This window comes from Betta splendens, chromosome 13 (assembly GCF_900634795.4).
Source record: "Betta splendens chromosome 13, fBetSpl5.4, whole genome shotgun sequence".
NCBI classification, from domain to species: domain Eukaryota; kingdom Metazoa; phylum Chordata; class Actinopteri; order Anabantiformes; family Osphronemidae; genus Betta; species Betta splendens.
In genome coordinates, this window is record NC_040893.2 from 718,524 (window position 1) to 731,158 (window position 12,635).

At 43.0% G+C, this 12,635-nt stretch overlaps 1 protein-coding gene across 16 annotated transcripts in view; it reads left to right on the top strand.

The window, feature by feature from the left end:
* The window catches only part of fat3a (FAT atypical cadherin 3a), a 188,189-nt gene that overhangs the window by 125,845 nt on the left and 49,709 nt on the right, over nt 1-12,635 (top strand). For 12 of the 16 annotated variants that reach the window (XR_005898501.2, XR_003787993.3, XM_029171579.3 and 9 more), the window contains 7 exons: nt 28-2,756; nt 2,846-4,217; nt 6,997-7,193; nt 7,328-7,481; nt 7,581-7,814; nt 7,934-8,326; nt 8,975-9,189. Coding sequence is in view for 14 of the 16 variants with exons in the window: in XM_029171579.3 (XP_029027412.1) it covers nt 28-2,756; nt 2,846-4,217; nt 6,997-7,193; nt 7,328-7,481; nt 7,581-7,814; nt 7,934-8,326; nt 8,975-9,189 (5,294 nt within the window). In the remaining 2 variants the exon portion in view is untranslated. The remainder of the gene's footprint in view (nt 1-27; nt 2,757-2,845; nt 4,218-6,996; nt 7,194-7,327; nt 7,482-7,580; nt 7,815-7,933; nt 8,327-8,974; nt 9,190-12,635) is intronic. The other 4 variants (XM_029171582.3, XM_029171583.3, XM_029171588.3 and 1 more) reach the window with 1 other exon arrangement.

Below are 12,635 nucleotides of genomic sequence, written 5' to 3' on the forward strand. Positions count from 1 at the left end.
GTGACCTTTGTCTTTGTTTTTCCAAAGGAAACACTGAAAATGCTTTTTACGTTGAGCCGGTTTTGGGTGTCATCACTGTTGCACGGGACCTGGATCTGTCCAGCATAGGCCATTATGTTCTGACTGTAAGAGTCACTGACAGTGGGTCCCCTCCCTTGTCCACCACCACTGTTGTGCGTGTTGCTGTCACCCTGTCTGACAATGCTGGGCCAAAGTTCCCTCAACCTGAGTACCAGGCTGAGATCACAGAGAATGTTGTGATTGGGACGTCTGTTACTACTGTCAGCGCAGTCAGTCAGTCAACCCTCACTTATGATATCAAGCAGGGCAATGCTCACCGTGTTTTTCAGATAAACCAGTACAGTGGAGTCATTACTACCCAAAGGCTTCTAGACTTTGAGACTACAGCATCTTACAAGCTCATAGTCCAGGCGACCAACATGGCTGGCATGGTTGCCAACGCTACCTTGTTGATTCAGGTAGTGGATGAGAATGACAATCCACCAATTTTCCAGCAGCTTCACTATCGTGGCAGCATCAGTGAAGCAGCACCAGTCAACAGTGTTGTCCTGAACTCAGATGACTCACCATTAGTAATCCGGGCTAGTGACGCGGACCGTAACCAGAATGCGTTGTTGGTCTACCAGATTGTGGAAGACACTGCAAAAATGGTCTTTACAGTGGACTCAGGAACCGGATCTATCAGAACCATTGCTAATTTAGACCACGAGCTAGTTGCTTTCTTCCACTTCCATGTGCATGTAAGAGACAATGGAAAACCACAGCTCACAGCAGATAATCCAACCAAGGTCACTATACAAGTGATCGATACAAATGATTCACCACCTCGTTTTAGTCAAAACTCTTATGAAGCCGTCTTGCTCCTTCCTACCTATGTTGGAGTTGAAGCTTTGCAGGTGTCAGCCACTGATCCCGACAAAAACGTGTCCACAGAGCTCATCTATTCATTGACCGATGGAGTGTTGGAGCATTTTGTCATCCAGCCGTCCAGTGGAGTCATCATTGTAAAGAACAATAACTTCTCCAAAGAACGTTTTCGCTTCAGTGTCAAAGTTTCTGATGGCAGATTTTCCAGCATGGCTCTGGTGACCGTTTTTGTTCGAGAGGCTCTGGATTCGGGCCTGAGCTTCACCCAAAACCTTTACTCGTCCTCTATTCAGGAAAATCTATCAAATATCACTAAAGTGGTTGTGGTCAATGCTGTTGGCAACCGTCTCAATGAACCATTAAAGTATACCATCCTGAATCCTGGTACTCGCTTCAGAATTCGTCCAACCTCAGGTGTGATTGAAACCACAGGAGTCCCCTTTGATCGGGAAGAACAAGAGTTCTATGAGCTGGTGGTCGAGGCAAGAAGGGAGTATGACCTCCTACACGTGGCCAGAGTTATGGTTAGAGTCCAGGTTGAGGACATAAATGATAACGCACCAGTGTTTGTTGGTCTTCCCTATTATGCAGCTGTTCAAGTAGAATCTGAACAAGGATCATCCATTTTCAGGGTCAGGGCAGTAGACGGTGATAAAAGCATTAATGGAGAGGTGTCCTACTATCTCAAGGACGACCATGGTCACTTCGAGATCAACCGGCAGACAGGGGTTCTCAGCCTCAAGAAGGCTTTTGAATCTGATTTGTCCAATGTTGAGTACCAGATTGTAATATTTGCCAGAGATGGTGGCCACTCATCTCTGTCATCCAGCATAGAGTTTCCCATTACTGTGGTCAACAAAGCCATGCCTGTCTTTGACAAATCCTTTTACTCGGTCTCTGTGAATGAGGATGTAGTTGTGCACACACCTATTCTCGGGATCAATGCCACTAGTCCTGAAGGTCAAAACATCATCTACACTATTGTTGATGGAGACCCATCTCTTCAGTTTGACATTGGTTTTGACACTGGAGTCATAAGTGTTATCCACCCTTTGGACTACGAAGAGGATTCGTCTCATCACCTGACCATCAGAGCCACAGACTATCTGACCGGTGCCCGTGCTGAGGTTAATGTGGATGTGTTAATTTTGGATGTAAATGATAACTCTCCCGTATTCCAGAAAATGGCCTTTAAGGTTGTTTTGTCTGAAACAGCCATGATCGGAACTCCTGCACTTCAAGTTATTGCCACTGATAAAGACTCTGAAAAGAACAATGTTGTCCGCTATCAGATCTTCTCAGATGAACAAAACAGCACGGATTATTTTCACATTGATAGCAGCAGTGGACTAATCCTAACAGCTCGTATGCTGGACCATGAACTGGTTCAGATGTATAACTTTGTTGTCAGAGCCACTGACAATGGTTTCCCACCAATGAGTAGTGAGGTGTCAGTCATAATTGCTGTGAATGACATGAATGACAATCCTCCAGTTTTCAACCAACTGCTCTATGAAGCGTATGTAAACGAGTTGGCACCAAGGGGCCATTTTGTTACCTGTGTCCAGGCCTCAGATGCTGACAGCTCAGATTTTGACAAATTGGAGTACAGCATTTTGTCAGGAAATGAACGAATGAACTTTGTGATGGAAAAAAAGTCAGGAATTATTACTTTGTCCAGTCACAAAAAGCAAAGAATGGAGCCTGCCTACAGCCTTAATGTGTCTGTGTCTGATGGGGTGTTCACCAGCACTGCTCAGGTTCACATTAAGGTCTTGGGAGCCAATCTGTACAGTCCAGTGTTTGGGCAGAATTTTTATGAGGCAGAGTTAAAAGAGAATGTTGCAGTTGGAACTAAAGTCATCCAAGTAAGTACCCATCAAAAATTTCTGTAGTTTCTAAAAAGAAACATTAAAATTGTAGCATTGTAACCATTAAATTTATTTTCTTTGTCCAGGTAAAGGCCAGGGATGCAGATCCTGGAGCATTGGGTCACATCACATACTCGTTTGTTAATGATGTGGGCAAGGACCAATTTAGCATTGATGGAAGTGGTCAGATTACGACCATGGAAAAGCTTGACCGTGAAGACCCAGCCAATACAGACATTGTTCTGAGGGTGGCAGCACAGGACTCTGGGGGGCGGGTCTCTTATGCAACAGTAAGGGTCTCTCTGTTGGATGAGAATGATAATGCTCCTCGATTTCGTGCTACAGAGTATCGAGCATCAGTCAAGTCTGATGTGGCCAAAGGCTTTTTGGTGACACAGATTCAGGCTCACGATCCTGATGACGGTACTAACGCCAGAGTAACTTACTCCCTTTACAGCGAGGCACATGTCCCAGTGGTAGACATTCTGGAGATAGACCCAGACAATGGTTGGATGGTGACTAAAGGCAGCTTCAGCCACATGAGGAACTCTGTACTATCTTTTTTTGTCAAAGCTGTGGATGGAGGGAATCCAGTCAGACACTCACTCGTGTCTGTCTACATCCATGTTCTTTCTCCTGATGCTTTCATCCCTTCCTTCAGCCAACATCAATACCTATTCAGCATACCTGAGAATACTGCCATAGGTTTCACTGTAGGGACAGTGCACCTTAACACTTCTCCTGGACATACTTTGTTTGCTGCCACCTTTGCCCTCATTAATGGAGAGACTGGGGAAAACAACCAAGACGGAGTGTTTGTTGTAGAAAAGGATACAGGTGTGATCAAACTTGATAAGCCGTTGGACCATGAGGTGATGAAAGCTTACCACTTTAAAATCACTGCTGTTGTACAACAGGCCAAGCTCGATTCTCTGACTTCTGTTGATGTTGAGGTGAAAGTGATGGATCTAAATGACAACAAACCAGCATTTGAGGCCAACTTCTATGAGGCCACTGTAATGGAGGGAATGTCTGTTGGAACCAAAATCATTCAAGTCCAAGCAAAAGACCCAGACTCAGAAGCCAATGGCCAGGTAATTTATACACTTGGGGCAATAATCCAGTCAGAGGGACATTCTGATACACTTACTGACACCTTTAGCATTGACAGTAACACTGGCTGGATCTCCACACGTAAGGACCTGGACCATGAGATCAATCCATCCTACACATTCACAGTTGTGGCTTCAGATCTGGGAGAGACTCTGTCTCTTTCCAGTACCACCACTGTAACGGTGGCAGTGTCAGACATCAATGACAACCCTCCCAGGTTCCTGGAGCAGCACTACTTTGGCTCAGTTCAGGAGAGTGACGCACCAGGTGAAGTAGTGGCTGTGTTGAACACCAGGGATGACGACAGCTCCGCTGTTAACCGCCAAGTCAGCTACCACATCACAGGTAAGTCACTGTTAATGACAAGTTAGAACACAGATAACTTCTGGGTTCGGCATAAAGGATTCAATGTAGAAATAATTCTGCTCTAAAACTTGCCTGTGTGTATAGCCTGGTTATTGTCTTGACTCGTCACTAGGACATACTAGTCATCAGATACTTTATGCTATAGCCCCAAGTAAACACAGACAGAAAAGTGTTACACTAATTTAAAGCCATTATTCAAAGTCTGAGTTACCAATTTAATGGTTGTTTCCAGAGAAAGTGTTTACGATGCCTGCATTCCAGCTCTACCTGAGACACAGTTTTCACAGCAGACCAGATTTCAACAGCCTGTGACATTTAGCGAGTTACAGTTCTTTAGAGGTCAAAGAAGTACGAGACATGACTTAAAGCCTGGAGCACATCTAATGAAAGCTGCTGTGAACTTGCTGAATCTCTTCTTTTGCCTCCAGAATGTTAAATTTATAAAGTAGTCGCCTCACTAGTTTCAGCTTCCAATGCATGGTTTACCTTGGGAAATCAATGGAAGTGCATTGTTATAACATGACAAAGGCCCACGGCACAATAAGTCTGGGCGCAAAACAATAGGCAAAAAGAAGATGCAAAATGACTACTGAAGCTGCATTAATAATAATAACAGTGATCAAAAGAAGGACTGATTTGCTGTCTGCTCACTGACACACCAGGAGTAATAGCAAAGTTAGCGCTCCTCGGGAGACAGGGCTGCCATGCCAAGAGAAGGCAGTGCTGATGACACACTGTTAATAGGAAGAAGGGCTTCTTTAATAGCAATTTGATGAGTGTCAGTCACAGAGATAGAATGAAGGACAGACAAAACTGGTATGACCTTCTAGTGGTCAAGCAAAGGGAAGGAGACGAGGGGCAATGAGCTGCTGCTATAGAGGGAACAATGACAGAAAACACGTGAACTTCTAGAAATGCTGATGAATGTGTGATGTTACTCCTATTATGAAGTGCAGCATCAAAAACCCTAGACACAAAACATCCCTGTTTCTGATAGATTGTCTAAGGTGATGCTGACGTAGCCTGACAAATACTTGATCCATCTGTCACTGGGGTGTTACATTCATAATCTATGTAATATATTTGAGTTTCAAGTCTTCATTTTTCACTTTCCATCCATCCATTTTCTACCGCTTAATCCCATGCGGGCTCGTGGGGGTACTGGAGCCTATCCCAGTTTTCTATGGGCGAGGTCGCCAGTCTATCGCAGGGCAACAGACACAGACAGACAACCATTCACACACACACACACACACACACACACACACACACACACACACACACACACACACACACACACACACACACACACACACACACACACACTCACATTCAAGGGCAATCTAGAGTGACCAATGAACCTAATGCATGTGGGAGGAAGCCAGAGAACCCAGGGAGAACCTACGCGAACACGGGGATAACATGCAAACTCCACACAGAGAGGCATTAAAATAAATTGTTTGTAAAAAATGTAATAATAACATGAATATTGTGTTTTTCTATACTATTTCAGCTTTCAGTTTCACATTGTTTGTATTTTGTGTTTGCTCTTTATTGCTTCGATCTTTACCTCTTCCAACCTGACCAGTTGGGTTTCATACATTTAGGTGTAAAGGCAAATTTTACAATTAGTTGGAGCTGCAGTCTTAACAGCTTGGACAGAGAAGCTGGTGTAGGAGCAATGTGATCTCTCTCCTAACCAACTGTAATCATTGCATCACACCTTTGAAGTCACACTGCCACCTGTAGGAGCAGTCCTGCCATAACAGGCATGAAACCAACCAGCTTTCCTCCAGCTCACCTCTGTAATCAACACTATACGAGAATGAATCTGTAAAATTGTTAAATTAAACACACAGGTACACTGCATTTGTGTCTAGCACACAGAATTCTTTATCAGTGGTGTATAGTCATTCCACTTTATGGTAAAAATGTATTTCCATGGGTCACAGAGAAAGTGATATTGTCTAAAATGTCAATAATATTGGTATTACTCCCTCTTTGAATAGTTGTATAGTAGATTGCTGCTCTTACTGCTGTATGACTGTATGTGATGTATTACTGCTTGAAGATGGGTCTGTCAATCAACCACGATGATTGTTTTGACTGTAATTTTGGTGCGTTTCCTTCCATCCATCCCAACTGGCTGTGGTAAGGAAAGGTACACCGGTCCATCAAAGGACATTTTTCAACAGTGATGCAGTATGTTGTAAACTGTAGTTAAACGGCTCAGCAGCAGTGACACTAACCTTTCTCAGCTTTACTGTTCACTCAAGCAACTACTTATCCCATGCATGGGTCCAGTGAATGAAGAAATTCATATGAATGTGTAATGGTCCTTACCAGGTGATTGACATTTACTGGTCAAATTGAATTATACATGTAGAGTGGTTGGCACGGTGGTGCGGTGGGTAGCACCGTCGCCTCACAGGAAGAAGGTTCTGGGTTCGATTGCCTTTCTGTGTGAAGTTTGTGGGTTCTCCCCGTGTTTGTGTGGGTTTTCTCCGGGTTCTCTGGCTTCCTCCCAGCAGCAATCTAGCAGCAATCTACTCCCACAGTCCAAAGATGTGCATTAGGTGTGAGTGTGTGTGTGTGAATGTGTCTTTGTGTTGCCCTGCGATGGACTGGCAACCCCTCGCCTATAGCCAGCAACCCCGTGACCCCGCATATGGGAATGATTCTGGAGGTGCAGTAAGCAGAGGATGTCAGATGATGTCTGTACTGATCCTCACATTGTTTCCATCTGTGTGCTGTCTAGGTGGGAACCACCGTGGTGTGTTTGCACTGGGTCTAGTTCAGGGTGAATGGAAGATGTATGTGAAGGGGCCGCTCGACAGAGAAGAACGCAACCTCTACAACATTAACGTTACTGCTAGCGATGGGCTCTTTGTTTCCCAGGCAACAGTGGAGGTGACAGTGATAGACACAAATGACAACAGCCCAGTCTGTGACCAGGTATCAAACAAAACTTTTTAGTCACTTTTATGTGAGCTCAGTGTCACTGACTTTATAGTAGTAGCCAACAGGAGGTGCAGTCATGTGTCCCTTCACCGTCTTTTTATTTAGTTGCTCTGTTTGTATGTGTACAGGCAGCATACACTGCTTCAGTTCCTGAAGACCTCCCAGTCAACAGTGTCCTGCTAAAGCTCGGAGCCACAGATGCAGACATGGGCCTCAGTGCCTGGATCCAGTACTCTATACATGGCCCTGGATCCCAGGATTTCATCATGGACCCAGACACCGGTATGGTCTGAGTTCAGTTCTCTGTACTTGTGAACCAGTGCCTAACCAAAGCTGTAATCCAGCTCTGAATGTTTTGCGTGTTGTTTCTAACCTGTTCAGGTGAGCTGAAGTCTTCTGCAACTCTGGATCGTGAGACCACAGCCAACTACCATCTGGTTGCAAAGGCAACTGATGGTGGAGGGAGGTCATGCCGCTCTGATGTGCAGCTGACTGTGTCCGATGTGAATGACAACCCCCCCGTGTTCACCCTGTCACATTACACTGCCAGTGTGTATGAAGACACTGCCACCAAAGCCCTGCTTACCCGCATCCAGGCCATAGACCCTGATGACGGTAATACTACTAAAAGGCCAATAAAAACAACTCAGTCTCTTCTTTTGAGAATCATTCATTGTGTTCCCTTTATCTATTCGTGTAAAGATGTGCCTGGTATTTGTCTTCCTGTTTTGCAGCAGGTCAAGGTCGTTTGGTGGTCTACTCCCTGGCAGATTCTGCTGGAGGTTCCTTTTCCATTGATAGGTCCTCAGGCATTGTGATCTTGGAGCGTGTTTTAGACCGTGAAGTCCAACCGGCTTATCAAATAACAGTGCGTGCCTCTGACCAGGGCTCCCCATGGCCTCTCACCTCATTGGTGAATGTCACAATCACTGTTTTGGACATTAATGACAACCCACCTGTGTTTGAGCGGCGAGATCAGTTAGCAACAGTCCCGGAGGACGTGGGAGTGGGCACTGAGGTTCTCCGAGTTTATGCTGCCAGCAAGGACATTGGGACCAACGCTGAAATAATGTACAGCATCCGATCGGGCAATGAGCATGGGAAGTTCCACATCCATCCACTGACAGGTGGGTGCGGCAAACTCATCTCTGGACTAGTTATCCAGCATTAAACATACATGAGCATTAAACATACATGTAAATAGGGGCACTTGCTAGTATATTATATTAACACTTAGGTGTTAGACTGCCATGCTAGCGAGGTGTGTTTAATTTAGTGTTTACTAGTGTTTAATCTTAATTAACCTTAAAACAGTTTTACTGTAGACATATCCTGCACAGCTAAATAACCTTTCTCAGGCTTCTGAGGCAGGCAGGGGTGTGTTCAGCCTCACAGAAAACTAAAGCTCTTAGCATCTGGATTGCACTCAACAAAATGGTTGGAGCTGAGCAGAAGTCTTCTTCTCTCTGGAGGTGGTTCTTCTGTGCTGCTTCATGCATTTCATACAAATGCAAAGAGGTTTTTTTGGACTTGAGCTGTGCATCTATAAGTCAGAACCTACAGTACACCTACACATCTTTACTATGGTATTTACATAGTTTTACCTAGCAATGGCCAAAACAGTCTATTTCCACCAGGGGTTTGCAATATTTCAGTCGCAACTTGATACGCTGAGAGTTGATGGTCAGTAGTGAATATATTTGTACAACTCAGCAACATCCATTTATTCATGTACAGTATTGATCAGAATTGATGCTCTCTGCTTTCTTACTCAGGTGCTATTTTAGTGTCCCAGCCACTAGACTATGAGACCTGCAGGGATTACTTCCTGACAGTGGAGGCTCGTGATGGCGGAACGCCACCGCTGAGCGCCATTACAACAGTGAACATAAACCTAACCGACATTAATGACAACGCTCCTATGTTCAGCCGAGACGTCTACACAGCAGTGGTGTCAGAGGATGCCACCATTGGAGAGGCTGTGGTCCAGGTAGGCTCAGACCCCAGGGGTCCGACGGCTGCTTAAGATGAATATTAATACATTAACATTATTAACATGACAGTCTTCATCGAATTTCAACATTTCAACCCACCATGAATGCTAAAATACTTTACACGTCTCAAATACCTGGATTATACAGTGCTCTAGTTAGGGGGAAATGGGGAGAACTGAACTGGAATGCCGACAGGTAAAGCTGAAATCCCGTTGAATACAGTTATGGAAGATGGTGAAGATGAACCAATGAAGGACTGCGGGTAGTGGTTGAGGTGGAGGCCTAAGGGGGTAAAATCTTGTGAGTAGCCCCGGATGTCTCAGTGTCCATGGTTTTCAGCGATGCTGTAACTGATGTATCGGCAGTCGGTTCCATGAAGTTAAAGGAACAGACTACAAGTAACAAACCATTGAAACAAACTGATGGCGAAACATACACTAAGGACTCCGTCAGCCAGCAAAGTTCACAACGTCTTCATAGCGACTAAGCTGCCACCCATAGAGAGGGGTGGCAGATTGTCTGACCGGTGCGTGTTCACACTCATAGACTCTCCAAAACAACAAGAAAGTGTCCAAACAAAGATACACACCCAACGGACATACATAATCCCCAATGTTGTTTCCAGGACAGGCTGAAAAAACCCAAGCCATAGATTGGCAAATGTCGTCAAAGTCTCTAAAAATACATGGTCAAAACTTGAACAAATAAGCACTTAAACCCAAGAAACATAACCTGGCTGAAGGCGTCGGAAATCAGCAACGCTGCTACGTTGTGGGACATATGTGAAATAATAATCTGGCGAGAGTGGAAATGATCATCAATCAAGCTACCCCAGAACAGACGACTGAAAACTGGAAGTCCCCACAATAAAAGCATCAAACAGGAAGCAGCACTACTGATCATCACATATACAGCCTTTGGTCCTCATGGCCTAATAGCCAGAACATTCTCTTTCTCTTCCGGTGCTTTTGTTTGGTGACAATTGCGACTCTTCAGTTTAATGGCTGCATTTTGTTGTAGCCATGAAATTTTTGGCAAGACTTAAAAGGCATTGTGTTTGTGTGGGAGACAGCTTGCATATACGGCACTGATGTTTTCACTAGATGCTGGTATACAGTGTGTCAGTGTAGAAGCCATGCACTTGAATTGATTGCATGATTGTGTCATCACTTAAACCTCTGTGCTGGTAATTACTGTTTCCAACTTTAACTTGTCTCCCACAGCTTGAGAGGCCTTCTTGCTTATGTTTGTCTCACAGAAGGAGCCTATGGTGAGCAGGAAGCAGCTCAAAAAAAAGTGTTCAACTCTGAAATGTATAATGAAATCATATTTAAATGGCTCTTTTCTGGCCAGTATCATAAATTAAAGATACTCTACAACTAGAAAAAGTAATTACTTGGGAGAGCTGATCTGCTGCTACAACGATGATTAAGCTGCTAACGTCAAAAAGTTGACTACGAAAAGATGATGAAAACGACAAAAAGTTGACATAGATTAAAAGATGTCAAGGATTAAAAAGTTGACCAAGGTGCATTGTTGACCATAATGAAAAAGCTGACTAGCTGTCTATTTGGAAGGACTTGAGCGTGTGTAATAGTTTAATAAATAGTCATAATTACCCAGTCAGAAACAAAAATCTACTCTACAACTAGAAAAAGTAATTTTTCTACAACTAGAAAAAGTAATTACTTGGGAGAGCTGATCTGCTGCTACAACGATGATTAAGCTGCTAACGTCAAAAAGTTGACTACGAAACGATGATGAAAACGACAAAAAGTTGACATAGATTAAAAGATGTCAAGGATTAAAAAGTTGACCAAGGTGCATTGTTGACCATAATGAAAAAGCTGACTAGCTGTCTATTTGGAAGGACTTGAGCGTGTGTAATAGTTTAATAAATAGTCATAATTACCCAGTCAGAAACAAAAATCTTGCCATTTAAGGTAATAAATTAGATTGGTGCTTGTTTTTTAAAATGATTTAGAGGTTGTGTTTGAGTGATTACTAAACTATGAAATAGTCGTTAAATACTCATTTCTTGTAATTCAAAAGCAAAAATAGCCTTATTAAAGCAAAAGATTTACATTAAGCCCTTTCAGAATAAAAGCACCATAATAAGTGTGTGTGGGTGGTTATTTGCTGAATAACGTAACTGTCAATTAAATAGTCATCATAGTAATAGTCATAGTCTTTAAATAGTCATAATTAACCATTCAAAGCCAAAAATAGTGCGGTTAAAACTAATAAATTGCATTAGTGTTTTTATTTTGAAAGGAGAAGCATGTGTGGGTAGTTACTAAACTGTAAATCTATATTTAAATCAGTCAAATTACCCAGCCAAAAGCAGAAATATTGCTATTAAAGCTAATTATTTGGCTTGGTGCTTTTATTTTGAAAGGATTTAGAGGAAGTGTGTGCTTAATTACTACACAATTCAATAGTGTTGTTGAGCAATCAGTAATAAGCATGGAACTGCTGTCTACACTGAGCATCAGGAGTTTGACCTGTCAGTGAAATCTGCAGCTGCGCCGTCGCCATGGAGACGAAAGGCGGGAAAATCAGGCTCACTCTGCTCTGTAAAAGCAGACTTTCACCCTTGATAAATAGGCTTTTTCCAGCAAAACCATAATAGTTATTACAAAAATATTTTCATTTTATGAATCCCAAGGCTTCAATGAGCAAATGGTGTGAATTTTATGTTTGAGGACGAAGGTTTGTAGCCACAGTCGCAATTTCAAATCATGTCTCCTCCTTTATTTTCTCCAGACGTCTGCCAAAAATTATCATTAGAGTTAATGGGAGAATTTCAGGATCTCTCTGCACTTTGAGGTCGATAGCGACTAAAGTATAGGTCTGAGGGTAAAGCCAGACACATCATTAAAAAGAAGACAAGTATGACTACGATTTAGTGAAGTAATTACGTTGATAGAGTAAAAATTGTGGCTGTAGTGACAAGTTAGAGACAGAAGTTCTGTCTTAAAAAAGCGCACCTTCTCACTGTAGCTGTGACATCACGCACTCTAACTGACCCAATACACACTAATGGAAAAGCTGAAAATTTAACAAAAACCACACAATATTTAAACGCTCACAAGTCGATAACTATAAAAGATACGAGGACGCTGATTTACACGGAGAACGTTGAAAGATGATAGACGCTTTTGAAGTTGAAATGACGTTTCTACGCCAAAGTATGACGATGATAGATACTGATGAAAAGAGGGAAGTTGACAAAAAGTTGAACGATGATTCCCATAGACGACCAATATAAAAAAACAACAGAAAAAGTGGAATAACGTTAAAAGTTGAAAAGCTGAAATTGTGAAAAGTAATAGCCCCCATCTCCTAAAGACGACACACGTTTAGAAAGTTGAACGACGATTCTACGACGAAGCGTTGAGACGATGAAAGCGACTGAAAAACGGGTGAAATAAGAATAATA